This window comes from Ranitomeya variabilis, chromosome 2, assembly GCF_051348905.1.
Source record: "Ranitomeya variabilis isolate aRanVar5 chromosome 2, aRanVar5.hap1, whole genome shotgun sequence".
Taxonomy (NCBI): Eukaryota; Metazoa; Chordata; class Amphibia; order Anura; family Dendrobatidae; genus Ranitomeya; species Ranitomeya variabilis.
In genome coordinates, this window is record NC_135233.1 from 71902903 (window position 1) to 71921010 (window position 18108).

The window sequence follows — 18108 nt, forward strand, 5'->3', positions numbered from 1 at the left end:
TACAAGTCTATGGGAAAAAAACAGGATCCTGCAGAAAAATTTGCAGGATCCTGTTTTTTCAAAAATCGACGGATTTCGACATGAGTGAAAAGACGGAAGTGTGAAAGAGGCCTTAGATGCTGCTGTCTATAGTGACTACATAATATCAATGTTTAAAAGAGTGTGGCTTCTCCCTCTTTATCCCCATCGGCACCCTGAGCTCATGATTGTGTGGTCCCGATGTTTGCCGTGGCAATTCACCAGCAAATAGCGACCTTACAGTCTGCCGGCTACACCGACCTGTTAAAAAGTCAGCGACATTTAGATGGTAAAAATCAACTTCCTATCATGCCACTTTGTGTTAATTCCTGAAAAGCACCTGAAGGGTTAATAAACTACCTGACAGCAGTATTCAGGATGTGAGGAGATGTTGTTTTTAAAATGGTATCGGTTTGGGGGGTTTCCAAATATATAGGACCCATAAAGTCACTTCAAACGTGGAGTCCAAAATTTTCTCTTTAATTCACAGTACTATTGAAATTAGATTGTGATAATTGGAAATAATTATCCGTTATTACTAGAATTTGTGATATGTGAGGGTTCTGCATCTGATAGCCCCATGGATCCTGAAAATGAAGAGGACCCAGCCACCGAGCTGTGCAGAGAACGGCAGCCATGCTCATGAATCAGTCCACACTGCAGTTACTGGCACCACGGGGGAGTTCAACAGCGAAAAATAGTGATGGGGACACGACACAGCACAACTGCTTCATCCTTTGCATTCTCAGGATTGATAGGAGCCTGTGTCTTCGCGATATTCTCTTCATTTTCTATCAGATGGGCGAAACACGTTAAACCTATGGCAGGCTTTAATAAGACATAGAGACCAAACGTAGTGTAGAAAACAGTAATTGGGAGGGATTTCATATCTTTCAGTTATAACTCTCTGAAGATTCCAATAAACCACCATATTCTTAAGTGGCCAACTCTGCATCTCATGTCAAAAGTGTGGTTCAAATTAAACCTTAAAGGGGTGGTCTACTACTAGGACAACCCTTCTCACTCTGCCCCCATTAAAATAAAAATACCTATTACTCCCATTCCAGCGGTGTCGGCACTCGCGTTTTTGGGGCTCACATGAGGTTATGTCACAAACAAACCCTCATTGTTAAAAATACGCATCTCCTAGAAAATTTTGCTACAAAACACCATAAAAAAAATAAACCGTAATTGGGGGAAAAATGTAAATGTTCCCTTTTTGCCATCTTCTACATATTTCTTGGGAGACAAAATGGATACTACACCCCTTCAGTAGGGTTTTTTGTTGAAAATCTGTGAGGTAAAAATGTTGACCACAAACCTAGATGAGGTTTTTCAGGGGTGTAGAAATGGCGCTACTTCTCTTCCGAGTACTAGTGGTTGCAAAAACATTTGTGTATTGCCGGACTGTGCGGTGCTTTTATTTGCTATTATTACTCTTTGTGAAAATTAAAAATTTGGCACTAAAACTGCTAGGGGGTGCCTCAGCTTGCCCTATTACCCAGGATATTTCTGAAGATGAAGATGCTGCTGCCTCCACACCTTTCCTTATCTCCTGAATCAGCCCTCCATCTGTTCCCTTCCCCCACCCAGGGAAGAGGGAAGCTGCCGTGCACCGCAGTACACCAACCCGACGAACAAGGCAACACGAGCAAAGGGTAAACTGAAAATACCAGGCATACAAATAATCACTCACATATAACAGAGGAATGTGAAGGGGGAAAACCAAAGTAGGAGGGAAGGGAATTATCACACCTACAAACCCACGCAACAGTCATGGATAACTCCTCCAAACTCCTTATATAAACACCAAACCACCTCTCCTCCAAGCCATGCAGCATAAGCTAGCTCTGATGATGTGTGATAGGAGTGGCTAAACAAGCCCATCTGAGAGCTCAGACTCCCAGAGCTCCCAACATGGCCAATAACCCCTGTTCAGCCAAAATAAATTAACACCATTTAAAAAGGTGAAGTGCTTATTTTCAGTGCAGGAGTAGGAGCAATTAGACTCTGCTCTCTTCTGGCTCCTCTCTGTTGCAGTAACCCCGTGACACATATATAGATTTCTCCAGAACTCTTACATCTCCAAAAACTGCTCCATTTTGAGCTATCCACAGCTGTTTTCTCTAAATGACTTAAAGGGAACCTGTCCTTCCATTCATGCTGCCCAATCTACAGGCAGCATGAAACAGAGCCTGGCTGCACAGTTCAGAAACAAATGTAGTATAAAGAACCTCCTCCAGCCAACTTCTCCCCACACCAGTAACATTTGTACAGGTTTCTCCCTATGTACACATGTAAGAGACACCTGTCAATTAGTAAGGTTTCTCCCTATAGTCCAACTTTTTCATCTATGTTATCTTTCTAACTCCAGAGCATTTCAGACAAAAACATAACTAGCTGCAGATGTGCAGTCAGGCACTGATTCATGCTGCCCATGGTTTGGACAGCACAAATTGAGTGACCGATTCCTTTTAAGGCTATGTGCACACGTTGCGGATTTCTGTGTGGATTTTTCCTCTCAGTTTTTGAAGAATCCGCCGGTAAAACGCACTCCGTTTTACCTGCGGATTACCAGCAGATTTACCGCGGATTTCCAGCGTTTTTTGTGCGGACTTCACCTGCGTTTTACCACCTGCGGATTCCTATAAAGGAGGAGGCATAAAACGCTACAGAATCCGCGCAAAGAATTGACAGGCTGCAGAAAATGCAACACAGCGTTTCCACGCGGTATTTTCTGCAGCATGTGCACTGCAGATTTTGTTTTCCATAGGTTTACATGGTACTGTAAACCGGATGGAAACTACTGCGAATCTGCAGAGTCCAATCCACTGTAGATCCGCAGGCAAATCTGTAACGTGGGCACATACCCTTAAGGTTTATTCACAAAATCAGAAGTTGTATCTCAAGATCAGGCCCCGTCAGAACCCTATAATTGGGCTTTGCAGCTCAGTCCTGAATGTATCGTAGGTGCACATGCTTGGCCTCCACTCCATCGATGGTCAATGGGATTGCTGGAAAAAGGCGAGTACAACATTTTTATAAATGATTTGCACAAAAAGGTAAAAAAAGGGCATGAACCGCACCTCCAAAAATCACAAGTTGATCTAAAGCCGCTCGGCAAAAATTTATATAACTGAATATGAGGTTTTCCATTTAACGTTCTGATCAGACTGTATGAAGCCCACTGCCACGTCACGGCAAACCTTGTAGTGGGTCCTACCGCCCTAATGGAGCGGAGCCGTGTGAGGACCACCGCCACAGCGGCAATGCACCAGCAGGGCGGACGGCCTGTTGCCCCACAGCACCCATGCTGCGAGACTGAGCCCCCATGACTCCAGACTGCGCCTCCCCACCAGCACAAAGCCACAGCAACAATTGCCGCCACACAGCAACAGCATCAGAATGAAAGGAGCACTGAAACTCACCTTCCTCCAGCTCTTCATTGAGAGCCAAAATGGGCTAGACCCCTTACTTTGCAGTCTCCGGCCAATTAAAATCACTTGTGCCAAATGGGAGGAGTACTGGTCCAAGAAAGAGACTAGTTATATAAATTTTTGCCTAGCGGCTTTAGATCAACGTATGATTTTGGGATGTGTGGTTCATGTTCCTTTTTTTTCTATTTTTATAAATGATCTAGATAAGGGAACAGAAGGTAATCTAATCAAATTTGCAGATGATACAAAGCTAGAAGGGATAGCTTACACTAGATAATAAAGAGAGAGGATTCAGACAGATCTAGATAAGCTTGAACAATGGGCAATGACTAATAGAATGGTATTTTAACAGGGAGAAATGCAAGATTCTACATCTGGGTAAAAAAACGACATCATTACATTTACAGAATGAGATGAATAGAACTAAGCAACAGCACTTGTGAAAAAGACTTGGATATACTAATAGATCTTAGACTGCACATGAGTCAGCAATGTGATGCAGCAGCAAAAAGTCAAATACAGTTCTAGGATGTATTAAGAGAAGCATAGAGGCTAGATCACGAGAATTAATTATCCTCCTCTCCTCCTCCTTGGTCAGGCCTCTTCTGGAATACTGTGTCCAGTTCTGGGCACCTTATTTAAAAAAAAAAAACATTGGAAAACTGGAGCAAGTTCAGAGAAGAGCTACCAAGATGGTGAGCAGACTACAAAGTATGTCCTACGAGGAATGGTTAAAGCATCTGGGAATGTTTACCTTGCAAAAAAAGACTAAGAGGAGACTTAATAGCTGTCTACAAATATCTGAAGGGCTGTCACAGTGTAGAAGGATCATCCTTAGGGCTCATTTCCACATGTGAGGCACACGTCCGTGTCTCGCATTTGGAAACCAAGCTCTGGTGCCGGCACTTTGGAGCGGAGCTGTGCAGCTCCATGTGTTCCTATGCGGCCGCACGCTCCGCTCTGTAGTGCCGGCTCCACAGCTTGGTTTCCACATGCGAGATACGGACGTGTGACTCGCATGTGGAAATGAGCCCTTATTCTCATTTGCACATGGAAACATGAGAAGCAATGGAATGGAACTGAAAAGGAGAAGATACAGATTAGATATTCGAAAAAAAAAATTGACAGTGGATGAGGCTGCCATGAGAGGTGGTGAGTTGTCCTTCAATGGGAGTCTTCAAACAGAGGATGGACAGACATCAGTTTGAGATGGTTTAGTGACTCCTGTGTTGCATTGAGCCGGGGGTTGGACAAAATGAGCCTGGAGGTCCCTTCCAACTCTAACATTCTATAATTTTATGATAATCCTTTAGTGAGACATCTTTGTGCAGGAAAGAAGCTGAAAATACCCTAATGTGCAATATACCCACTGTCTCTATCTATATATGTTCAATCAGAGACCCAGTAATAGAATCTTTTATGGCTGCAAAGCCAGCTAGTGTCTCCTAACATTCAGTGCACATAAGTTTGTTCTTTGGCTTCATCCTCCACGGTATTCATGTTCCTAGTTTCTGCGTCTCAGTGTCCCACTTCCAGGCAAATCTTCTTTCACTTGAGCTATGGAAACCTCTTCGGTTCATTCTTTTCTTCACAAAAAGTTTTGCAAGTGTCCTGATCTGGCTCCTGCTTGTACTGCTATTATAAGGTCAATTATTAGACAGCTGCGAGAAAGCAGTTAGAAAGCAAACTATGTCGATTGGCAGAGAGACTACTTTTTTCAACTTTTTAGGCCTTACTGAAACAAAGTTAAATCGTAAGCTGGTGCATGTGAGAACTTGTGATCCTTAGGTTTCAAACCACTGAAAGCCAAACGATCCTGAGAAGTCATAAAGCCCTTTAATGGCAAGAGGTTCTTTTTAACGATAAATAGTTCTTAAGTCATTACGTTGCAGGGCCTATAAATCACAAGAGGCACCGGGGATGCTGACCTGACTGATATGGAGTACAGGCTTGTAAATTGCTTTTCTCAACTTTTGCCATTGATGATATTCCTTAAAGATACAGTCTAGACATTATCTTCCGTGCATGCTCACTTGCCCTGAAATATCACGCTGCATTTCTTTTACATATGGTGTACTTCTATGACTTCCATTCAGACCAGCTTCTTGCTTTTCTTCACACACAATCTGGATTCCCAGATTTCTGCTTTTAATGGCTAACTGAAAAAATGGTGACAAATTGCAAGCTTTCGAGATTACTCAGGTCTCTTCATCAGGCATAGAAGAGACCTGTGTAGTCTCGAAAGCTTGCAATTTACCATCTTTTCAGTTAGCCATTAAAAGGTATCAACCACTGAGGACTCTCAATTCTAAATATCTTTCTATCTACTGGCTAACACGGTACAAAGTTTTATACGGTATATATCTTTCCTGTATCAGATTTCTGCCATCATTTTTTTGTCCTCTATGCTTTCAATTCCATGATGCATCAGCAGTATTTCAGCAGCTAGAGCTACTACAAACTCAGCCTGGTTTGTTGAAACTGATAATACTTTCCTCTGTATTCTCCTACACTAGCTGTGTACTGGTAAGTATAGAGTCAGCAAGGCCGAGCTATCATTTTCTAATTCCTAACTGTTTGATAGGAGCTGTGCAGTCATCATTATCTGTGATAGGAACATCTGTTCTGCCTTTGTGGAGAATCTCAGTGGTGCAGTCCATGCAGTTTCATCATAGAGAAATTTCTGGTAATTTAGATGGTAATCACCTTCAGAGAACATAAGTGCGTGTAATCCTCAGGGGAAACACATCATGAGATCACAGAAATCGACTAAAATTAAGAGACCACCACATCAAAACCCTGTCACGGGCAGCCCATTCTCCAGACCTGAACCCCATTGAAAACCTCTGGAATGTAATCAAGCGGATGATGGATAGTCACAAGCCATCAAACAAAGAAGAACTGCTTACATTTTTGCGCCAGGAGCAGTGTGAAAGACTGGTGGAAAGCATGCCAAGACGCATGAAAGCTGTGATTAAAAATCATGGTTATTCCACAAAATATTGATTTCTGAACTCTTCCTGAGTTAATACATTAGTATTGTTGTTTCTAAATGATTATGAACTTTTTTCTTTGCATTATTTGAGGTCTGAAAGCACTGTTTTTTTGTTGTTTTTTTGACCATTTTTCCTTGTAAAACAAAAATTACAAAATGTATTGCTTGACATGTTGTCAGAAGTTTATAGACTAAAAGAACAATTTACATATTACTAAAAATTATACCTATAAAGAGAAAAATCAAACTGAATATTTTGCAGTGGTCTCTTAATTTTTGCCAGAGGTGTATACTCCTGATTTAATTAATTTATTTAATTATTTATTTTAAGTTCAGAGTAGAGATGAGCTGATCGACTCTTGGGAATCCGGTCCAGCATCCAGCTCAGATGGACCTAGTTGCTAGATGGGAGTCCAGCACATCTCTTGCCTTGTGACATTCCCGACTTGGCTTTTGATTAGCCCGGGCTGGCGTGGCATCATCTGCTCATCACGTCGCATAGAGGACATTGCGCTCTCCCAAAATGCCGCATCGTAAGGTAGGAGATTTTCTGGGACTCCTGTCTGGTCGCCAGCTATCACTGACATAGACGCTGGATCAGAGTCCCAAAAATCAATGCGCTCATCTCTAGTCCAGAGCCTTCAAAACCCCAAGTATTTCTTAACCATAGGCTTGTTTTCCTGTCTACTAAATAGTCAACTCGATATTTGTTTTTGTTGTCATTCAGCCACTTGACTCTGGAGTCTGCTGATAATTAAAGGCTCTGCATAAAACAGTGTATTTTTTTTAATTACAATTAGTCTGTGCATTAATGTGAAATTGTGAAGTGTATTAATCATCATCCTCTGCTTCATCAAGTACTTTCTGAAGGGCTCTCAAAGTCCTTAAAATAGACATTATCATTACTAATTTCTCTAGAAATGAAATGCTCATGATCGTTAGATGATAATGTGTGGCTTCTTGTGACCAGTTACAGCCTTTTTTTTAATAATTATTCACATTAGTGTAATAGTAGATTTAAATGGTAATGATTTAAGGAAAAAATCAAAAATCTATATATTTACTCTTCCACTTCAGCATCACTAAGGACACTTAGAGAAAACCATTGCATATAAGTAATCTCCACTAGCACCATTTGTTTGTTACTTTATATTTCTTTTTGAAATATATAGAATATATAGCATCTTTGAACAGAATAAAGCAAGTGTGAACAGGTTCAAGCTGCTCGCTCTGACTTCATAATAGACAAAAGGATACAGCAGCACTCGAAGCACTAAGGTGTATGCAGACATTGAATATATGGAATTTGGGCTGCATTAATGCTATGTACTGTAGAATATAGTTAGAAAATTAAAAGCTACAAGTCATGAGAGGCCACCAGCCACGACAAGTCGTACCTTTCTTTGATGGGACCCTAAACCTAATATTTAGCAAACATGCCTCTCCCTGGTTAAAAGCCAGCAAATACGTGTAGCCATTAGATGGAGTCTAATATCAACACTATTTTTACAATTTTATGTCATTTTTGCTTTAAGAAAATGTTATGACCTTTATTAAAGTGACTTTTAAATACAGGTCAGCACGGTGGCTCAGTGGTTAGAAGCACTGCAGCCTTGCAATTCTGTGGTCCTGGATTCAGATCCCACCGAGGACAACATCTGCAAGGAGTTTGTATGTTCTCCCCGTGTTTGCGTGGGTTTCCTCCCACACTCCACAGACCTACTGATAGGGAATGTAGATTGTGAGCCCCATTGGGGATAGTGCTGATAATGTCTGTAAAGCGCTGGGGAATATTATAGCGCTATATAAGCAATGCATAATAAATAATAATAAATGAGGTCCGTAGCTGACCATTCACAATGGTAGAGAAGCATTTGTTTTGGGTTCTGACTCATTTGGGTATTTTGCAAGATTGACATTTCATACTTTAAATAGATACCCCTGCTTGAGTAAGGCGATGTGCCCACGTTACAGAATGTTTGCAGAATTTTCCTGAGCAAAACCCGACTCCTTTCGCAGGAAATCCGCTTTCGTTTTTTCTCGCCCTTTTTTTTCCCGGAGCATCCCAATACAATTATATAGCCGCAAAATCGCAGAAATTCCGCAAAATTAATGAACATGCTGCGTTTTTTTCCGCGATGCTTTTTTTTGCGGAAAAAAGTGCAGCATGGGCACAACAATGCGAAATTCCATTAAAAATAATGGGATGCATTTTGTAAGCGTTTTTTAAGCGTTTTCACCGTAAAAAAAAACGCAACGTGTGCACATAGCTTAAGGCTGGGTTCACATTGCGTTCTGGCAGTCCGTTACACGGACTGTGTTACACCGCGGCATAATGTGGTGTTACGCTGTCCGTTAACGCTGCCGTTGAGCTCTATTTCGGGCGCATCGCTAGCGCACTCCCCATAATGGGCGAGCGCTAGCGATGTGTCATCATTGAGTTACGGACCCTGGGACGCGGGCTGCAGCGTTTCCGGGTCCGTCACCGCTAGCGCAGATAGAGAATCTGCTATCTCTATCTGCGCTAGCGTGATGGCAAGTCGACACTTGCGTTAACAGCAGCCTGTTTAATGCATGTGTTGACCAGGCTGCATTAACGCAACGTGTGCACATAGCCTAAGAGGCAGCATGCTTCACAAGAGGCACACTGGATTTAGAAAATGACAGCTCAACCTCCCCGACTGTACTCTTGTATCGCTAGTTTAGGAGGATACGGAGGAAAGGATTATTAGTTTCACCGAAGCGGGCTGAGCTGCTACTTGATCTAGATGCTGGAGCTGTGCCGAATCTGCCGATGCATCCCTGCGATTGAAAGCATGTTACAGATTTTCTTTAAAGGTACAAAGAGAAGGTGACTGCCGAATCTCCTCTTCTCACATTTCTCTATGGTATTATAGACAATGTAGGCGAGTATAGAAAACCAGGTTGCTTAAGGCCTGCACACTTCGTAGTCTGATTGGTGTTTTCTACCTGATCAAATAGATTGGTACACTCTTGAAACTGCTGTACACTTTGTATCCCAGAAACAAAGCACAATCTTATATGTATCATCTCATGTCTTCATCCAATCTTTTGCGATATTGCAATATTTTTTAAACACTGGCAGTACTTTTTTTTTTCTTTCTTGTAATCAGTCGGAACCTTTTTTAAAAATGTTTTTTTGTCTTTTCTGTAGACAAGCCCTTTTAATAAAGTATTTTAATTAATATTCTAGGTACATGACTGTTCAGTTATTCACACGCTGTTTGCCTAATGACTGAGCGTGTGAAGAGATTGTGGTCCATCTGTCTTCATTACCTTGTGTACTGAGAGGCTCTAAATGGTGTCATATTAATATAATGTTATTTTCCATTTTAGGAAAAATCCACAGCACAAGCTGGAGTACAAGCATACCAGGCCACCAGGTAAGCGTGATGAGTGTATGTGTATTTACAGTATAACTATTAAAGTGGCTGCCTCACCTTTAGCCCCTTTCCAACGTTGGGCATAATAATACACCCACGTCGGACTCCCCCTGTTTGATGCGGGCTCCGGCGCTGAGGCCGCACCTTTCTGGGCACATGTCAGCTGATATATACAGCTGACATGTGCCCGCAACAGCCGAGGGTGGAATCGCGATCTATCTGCGGCTGTAAACTAGTTAAATATGAATGGCAGTCCACACAAAACACTCAAACATTGAATGTCAAAAACTGCAAGGCTGAATTCTCCTGGCCTGAAGTCTTCATTGAGACGCTGCATTCATACAGTCAGCCAAGTGCATAGGACAGCAGGAAAAGAGTCCCTCATAGTGGGAAGAGTGAAGGAAGGAGCACTTGGCAGATGAGATGATTGTGAAGTTATTATAATCTATGAAACATGGCAGTTAATGACAAAAATAAATAAAAAAAACAATTTAGGAGAAAAAAATCCATTAATGACTTCCAACTGTTGGTGGTGGGTGGTGCAGGTCTCTAGTCTGCACTAATACCTTCTGACATTTGCTGCATTAACCCTCCTGCAATATATTCTGATTCATTTTCATTATTTGCTAATTTTCACCCATTTCAGCCTCTTTCCTCACTTCTCGGAAGATCTGGTCTCTTCCCTTCCTGTAAATGGGCAACAACTTACTCCATGCGACCAGGAAGAAGCAGAATTTTCTAGGGGTTCATGGCAGTTACCTTCTGATACCTGTCTCATCCCCACTTGGTACAACTACTGCATACACTGTGTGCAGAATTATTAGGCAAGTTGTATTTTAGAGGATTATTTTTATTATTGATCAACAACTATGTTCTCAATCAACCCAAAAGGCTCATAAATATCAAAGCTTAATATTTTTGGAAGTTGGGAGTGGGGTTCTTTTAGATTTGGCTATCTTAGGAGGATATCTGTTTGTGCAGGTAACTATTACTGTGCAGAATTATTAGGCAACTTAATAAAAACCAAATATATTCCCATCTCACTTGTTTATTTTCACCAGTTAAACCAATATAACTGCACAACATTTAGAAATAAACATTTCTGACATGCAAAAACAAAACCCCCAAAAAATTAGTGACCAATATAGCCACCTTTCTTTGTGATGACACTCAGCAGCCTTCCATCCATAAATTCTGTCAGTTGCTTGATCTGTTTACGACCAACATTGCGTGCAGCAGCCACCACAGCCTCCCAGACACTGTTCCGAGAGGTGGACTGTTTTCCCTCCCTGAAGATCTCACATTTTATGAGGGACCACAGGTTCTCTATGGGGTTCAGATCAGGTGAACAAGGGGGCCATGTCATTATTTTTTCTTCTTTCAGACCTTTACTGGCCAGCCACGCTGTGGAGTAGTTGGAGGCATGTGATAGAGCATTGTCCTACATGAAAATCATGTTTTTCTTGAACGATACCGACTTCTTCCTGTACCACTGAAGAAGTTGTCTTCCAGAAACTGGCAGCAGGTCTGGGAGTTGAGCTTCACTCCATCCTCAACCCGAAAAGGTCCCACAAGTCCATCTTTGATGATACCAGCCCATACCAGTACCCCACCTCCACCTTGCTGGCGTCTGAGTCGGAGTGGAGCTCTCTGCCCTTTACTCATCCAGCCTCTGGCCCATCCATCTGGCCCATCAAGAGTCACTCTCATTTCATCAGTGCAGTAAACCTTTGAAAAGTCAGTCTTAAGATATTTCTTGGCCCAGTCTTGACATTTTAGCTTATGTTTATTGTTCAAAGGTGGTCGTTTTTCAGCCTTCCTTACCTTGGCCATGTCCCTGAGTATCGCACACCTTGTGCTTTTTGTTACTCCAGGAACATTGCAGCTCTGAAATATGGCAAAACTGGTGGCAAATGGCATATTTTTTGCTTCACGCTTGATTTTCCTCAATTCATGGGCAGTTATTTTGCGCCTTTTTTGCCCAACACGCTTGTTGCGATCCTTTTGGCTATTTGCCATGAAACACTTGATTGTTCGGTGATCAATCTTCAAATGTTTGGCAATTTCAAGACTACTGCATCCCTCTGCAAGACATCTCACAATTTTGGACTTTTCAAAGCCCGTCAAATCTCTCTTCTGACCCATTTTGCCAAAGGAAAGGAAGTTGCCTAATAATTAAGCAGGCCTTATATAGGGTTTTGATGTCATTAGACAACACCCCTCCTCATTACAGAGATGCACATCACCTGATTTACTTAATTGGTAGTTGGCTCTCAAGCCTGAACAGCTTGGAGTAGGACAACATGTATAAAAAGTATCATGTGATCAAAATACAACTTGCCTAATAATTCTGCACACAGTGTATATTGTACTTCTCCTCTCATCACCACATAGTATCGGCCTCTACTCTTAGGTTACATAGCAGCGTGAGCAAGAACAACGCAGGGAAGCTCTGAGCATGTGCATCCACCACTGGAGGTAGACCTGTACGCCACCACAGGAGAGACCATATGAAAGAAAATTTTCTTATTGAAGAAAATGTACTTGCAAAACCGCTCACTATTTTTAATGTTTATTTCAGCGAAGCACCCACATTAAGGCCAGAGCAAGCCTCGTCATTATGGGGTTCAATTGTTGAATGTATGTACAGCTAATTATAAAGTGGTGTCATCTACCGGTTCACGTTTAGTTAAGACGTTTCAGTAACACTCCCCATACATAGTAAATGTCAGCTCTTCGGCAGTCACTGTCGCACATACTCTACACACCTTGACTTCCTCCATCAGTTCTGCATGTTCTAAGAAAAAGCTTGGGATGTAGAACAACATCTAACGGTTGTGATTGATTGATTTTTCATTTGAAGAAAACGAATCCTGATGAGTACAAACAAATGTTAATACCTCAGAGGACAAGGATACCCTCCAGACAATATTTCACAATATAAAAAAATACTACAGTTACGGTAATGACTCTATGCACAAAGTGGTGATGTTCAAGATGTGCTCCAAAGACAATGGAGCCCAGACCGCAACATCAAAGACTGTGTTTGAGACTACTTAGAAGTTGGGTGCTTTCTCTTCTTCACACAGCCCCAAGTCTAAACTTTGAAGGTGTTTACGTGAAGCGTCCATAATATCATTGCAGGCATATTTCAACTAGTAAGACAATAAACATGGAAGAGCGCAGTATGAGAAGCACCAGGTGGTTTAATGGGGATATTTCAATGAAAGGTGGGGGGATTAGCCTCTCACCTGGAAGGGTTGTGCACCCCTGCACAACTTCGGCAGCAGGCGTCTCCGTGCACTCCCGCTCTGTTGCTCCTGTGCTTCCTGGTCTGGTCACGTGGGTCCAAGACCCAGTCATGTGATGCCACTTCGTAGGATGTGACGTCCCTTCGGGTCCTGTTGCGTGGAGATGCTCTTGGCCCCAAGCTGCTCCAGCCACAATCTCTCAAGGGGAATATCAAAGTTTTTTGGGAAAAAATATGTATCTGAGGAAGGTAGCGGTCTGCTGCTGAAACGCGTAGTGGTTTAATAAAAGGTTTGTTAACCACTAATCCATTGCGGTGTGCTCTATAGCCACAGTTCTCCTTAAATTGACCACATACATATTTTTTTCCCAAAAATATTTCAGCTAGCACCATAGACTGAATACACAGTAGAAGGTGACCTGTATAATGGAGCTTTTCCGCTTGTGCCCCATAACATCGCCCTTGAATATCCGATCAGTTTGTGTTAACATTGCCATAGGAGTATTACTGTTCGTATTAATATTATCTTTGCATAAAAGTTCAGTGTTACAAATCCATTCCTAGACCATGTTCAGAAAGGAAACGCTGAGATCTCGGCATAAAGAAAAAGGCAGCTCTGCTTTTGACCACCTCCTTTTTTTTTTAATAAAACATTGGTGAAGCCTTGCTAATATGTGATACTTTCTAATGTATCTTTAAATTCTCTGACAAATCTTTCTCCTCTTTTGTAAGCAGTTTTCAGAACTTGTGGAAAGCATAAAAGATAATGGTATAGGACTACACAATGTTTCACTTGCGTGAAAGAAATAATTGCCTTATTATGACACTGCCTTGTCACATCACAACTTTTAAAGTTTCAACAAAGGAAGCAAAAAAAAAATAAAATAATGGGACAGAAATCAGAAATAAAAAATAAAAGTACAATGTAACTACGGATTCAGTTTAGACAACACAATTACTGGTAGCAGGTCAGGATTTTCTCTGATGACTTATCTTCACTGCAGACTACTTTTTTGTGCCCCTTTGAAAATACACATACCGTCGGAAAGGATCGTGAATCTTTTCTTCTTGCACAACTTAATGAATCCGTCCGGGGCACCTCCGAATCCCTTTTGTCAGTATTCAGATGGCATCTTTGGGTAGAGGAAGGAACTCTGCAAATTGCAGAACAGACCTTTGATTGTCACCATAAGCTCTTTACAGTAAGGGTATGAAGTCATGAGTTTTGCAGTACAGACTGCTGACCCTTTTGGGAAGACTTCTTTATTCATAAACCTTTGTCATTTCTTTTTTTTTTTTTTTACCAATCACTCCTCAGTTTGTTGAAGTATTGAAGACTATATTTTACGGATCTCCACGGATCCTAAAATTGTACTTATAGCAGTGCTGCACACATTATGATAGCGAAAAATCTAAAAAATGGAGAATTCAGTATGACTGGTAATTTGTTCCTGTATTCTTCTTGATCATAAAATGTCCTAATATCACCGTATTGTGCTTTTTTTTCCTCAGGGAGAAAGCTAAGGAAAAGAATTGCTAAAAAAGGTACTTATCTGCCTATTATTATTATTATTTTTCTATTTTGTAAATAAAAAATATCTGGTATCGTTTAACGTCTGACAATATTTATCTGACATGGTAAATGCCATAAAAAATTAAAAAAAAACAAAAGGCAATTCTGGTATATTTATCTTTTCTTCCCCAAAAAATAAATAGATGGGATAAAAGCCATCAACAAATTGTGTACCCCCTAAACAATACAAATAAAAACTACAGCTTATCACAGAAGAAACGAGGTATTCCACAACTCGATTAATGAAAACATAAAAAAAAAAAAATGTTGGAAACAATTATATCAATTTAATATCATCACAATTATACTAATCCACAGTTTTTCAGTGCAGTCCTTGGCTGAAATGAGCTTTTAACTGTAAAAACATTCACATAAAATGCACTTGAAAAACCGCAACTTGCTGTGAAATGTAGAGTAATTAATCATGCAGCGCAATGTTGATGTAATTCCACCGTTGTGACTGCACCCCTGGGGTTTGTGCACTGTGGATTCTCCATCCAGATTTGCATGTGGAAAATTGCTGCATTACAGATGCTGCAGAGTGGATGAAATTGTGATCACATCTCATCCACTTGCAGAAAAAATGTGCCGGAGAAATTGACCCATCCTGGGAAATTTCAATGCAGCATGTCAATTTATTTTGCAGATTAAATGCAGATTTTCCTATAGCGTTTTTACAATGGCAGTAATTACTTTCCAAATGCCAAATTAATCTAATAGTAACTAAATAATATCTGTCTGTAACCGTAACCACACACACCCCATAAACCATGCAGATGGGCATTCAGGACTGCATTCGTGCTTTCTTGGTAGTTTTAGACCAATTGCTCTGACATTAAAGCTAATCTGTCTGTAAGATCAACCCCCCCAATCTGCATATATGGGCATGCAGGTCTGTCTTTGAAATGTAAATCCATATACCTCTTTATATCCTCTATTTGCTGCTGCATTCCTGATAAATTACTGTTTTACTTCACATGCAAATGAGGTGTTTAAAACTCTGGACATGACAAAGAACTTCAGTGGGACATTCCCATCTCCAACATCCTATTCCAATATGTAGTTATTGTAATAACTAGATGGTAGCCCGATTCTAATGCATCGGGTATTCTAGAATATGTATGTAGTTTATTTATGAAGATTTTAGAATAATACATTGAATACACAGGAGTCGGCCGGCCGCGACCAATTAGCGAAGCGTGGTTCAAATCCCATGCCAATTTGTGGCCGGACTGCGCCTGTCGCTGATTGTTTGCAGCCGGCCACGTAGTATATAGCACAGCCACGTAGTATATAACAGCCCACGTAGTAAATAGCAGCCATGTAGTATATTGCACAGCCACGTAGTATATAGCACAGCCACATAGTATATAGCACAGCCACGTAGTATATAGCACAGCCATGTAGTATATAACAGCCCACGGAGTATATAGCACAGCCACGTAGTATATAGCACAGCCCACGGAGTGTATAACAGCCCACATAGCATATAAGACAGCCACGTAGTATATAACAGCCCACGCACGCAGTATATAACACAGGCCACGTAGTGTATAACACAGGCCACGTAGTGTAAAACACAGCCCACGTAGTATATAGCACAGCCATGTAGTATATTGCACAGCCCACGTAGTACATTGCACAGCCCACGTAGTACATTTCACAGCCCACGAAGTATATTGCACAGCTCACGTAGTATATTGCACAGCTCACGTAGTATATTGCACAGCCCATGTAGTATATAGCACAGCCCACGTAGTACATAGCACAGGCCACTCCGTATATAGCACAGCCCACGCAGTATATCGCACAGCCCACGCAGTATATCGCACAGCCCACGCAGTATATCGCACAGCCCACGCAGTATATCGCACAGCCCACGCAGTATATCGCACAGCCCACGCAGTATATCGCACAGCCCACGCAGTATATCGCACAGCCCATGTAGTATATTGCACAGCCCACGTAGTATATAGCAATGTGGACATCATATCCCTGTTAAAAAAAAAAAAAAAAAAACAATTAAAATAAAAAATAGTTATATACTCACCTTCCGTTGGCCCCCTGATCCAGGTGAAGCGGTTACTGATGCTCCTTGCACGCTCCGGTCTTAAGAGTATATTGCGGTCTCGCGAGATGATGACGTAACGATCTCGCGAGACCGCTACGTCATCATCTCTCGAGATCGCAATGCATGGAGCGGTCAACGGAGCGTCGCGAGGAGCGGGAAAGACCTGTTTTGGATGCGGGGGCCGAAGGACGGTGAGTATATAACGATTTTTTATTTATTTTTATTATTTTTAACATTAGATGTTTTTACTATTGATGCTGCAAAGGCAGCATCAATAGTAAAAAGTTGGTCACACTTTTTACTGCTCGCGATGCTGCTGGCAGCTTCCGTTCCCAGTAATGCATTGCGAGACAATGACCCGATGACGTAGCGTTCTCGCGAGACCGCTACGTCATCACAGCTGCCGGCAGCATCGCGAGCATCGGGAAGTCCGCGGCAAGGCTGTGGGGACACCGGAAGGTAAGAATATCACGATTTTTAATTTTTTAAATTATTTTTAACCTGGGTTGTGTTGTGTATGCATTTTTGCAGCGGAAAAACGCGGCGAAGACGCATACAATACGTGTGCACAGAGCCTCGACGGATCCGTCAAAAAAACGGACCCAGTGCACTGTTTTTCACAATCTGCACAGGATCCGTCTTTTCAATATTTTGATGGATTGTGACGGATTGTAAAAAACAGAAGTGTGAAAGAGGCCTTACACCACACATCTGCTTCCTGCTTGCCAGGAGATGCTGCATTCCTGAATATTTGACCATTCGGACCAGCATCATGGTTGCAATGTGCCGGGCTTTAAAGGATTTATACTATCTGCATTGATGCTGTTGTATCGCTGTATATAGCACAGGCGATCGGATGATTGCAGCTTCAAGTCCCCTAGGGGTCTATTAAGAACAGTGAATTTTTTTTTTTAAACTATATGAAAAAAGTAAAAAAAAAAAAAAAATTAAACAAAAGATGAAATCACCCCCATTTTTCGCCATGCATTCAAAAAAGTCAGATTAAAATAATTAGTCCAATCAGTACACACCTAAAACAGGAAAAAATCAAGAACACCAAAATTACGTTTTTATTTTTTTTTTGGTCACTGCAATTTCACAAAAAAATGCTGTAACAAGCAATCAAAATATCACATCTATCCCAAAATGGTATCAATAAAAATATCATCTCAACCCTCAAAAAACAAGCTGTCACACAGCTCCATCGGCAGAAAAATACAAAACTTACTGGTTTTGGAAAATGGCAACCCAACCCAATTTTTTTTTTTTTTTAAACTTCTGACCACTAAAATAATACAATGTGTTCCAAGTTATTATGCAAATTGGATTTAAGTGTCAAAATGATCTAATTGTTTTGTTT

At 41.3% G+C, this 18108-nt stretch overlaps 1 protein-coding gene across 1 annotated transcript in view; it reads left to right on the top strand.

The window, feature by feature from the left end:
• The window catches only part of APLF (aprataxin and PNKP like factor), a 152265-nt gene that overhangs the window by 122839 nt on the left and 11318 nt on the right, over positions 1-18108 (top strand). The window contains exons 9-10 of the mRNA XM_077282554.1: positions 9808-9854; positions 14617-14649. Of these exons, the coding sequence (XP_077138669.1) occupies positions 9808-9854; positions 14617-14649 (80 nt within the window). The remainder of the gene's footprint in view (positions 1-9807; positions 9855-14616; positions 14650-18108) is intronic.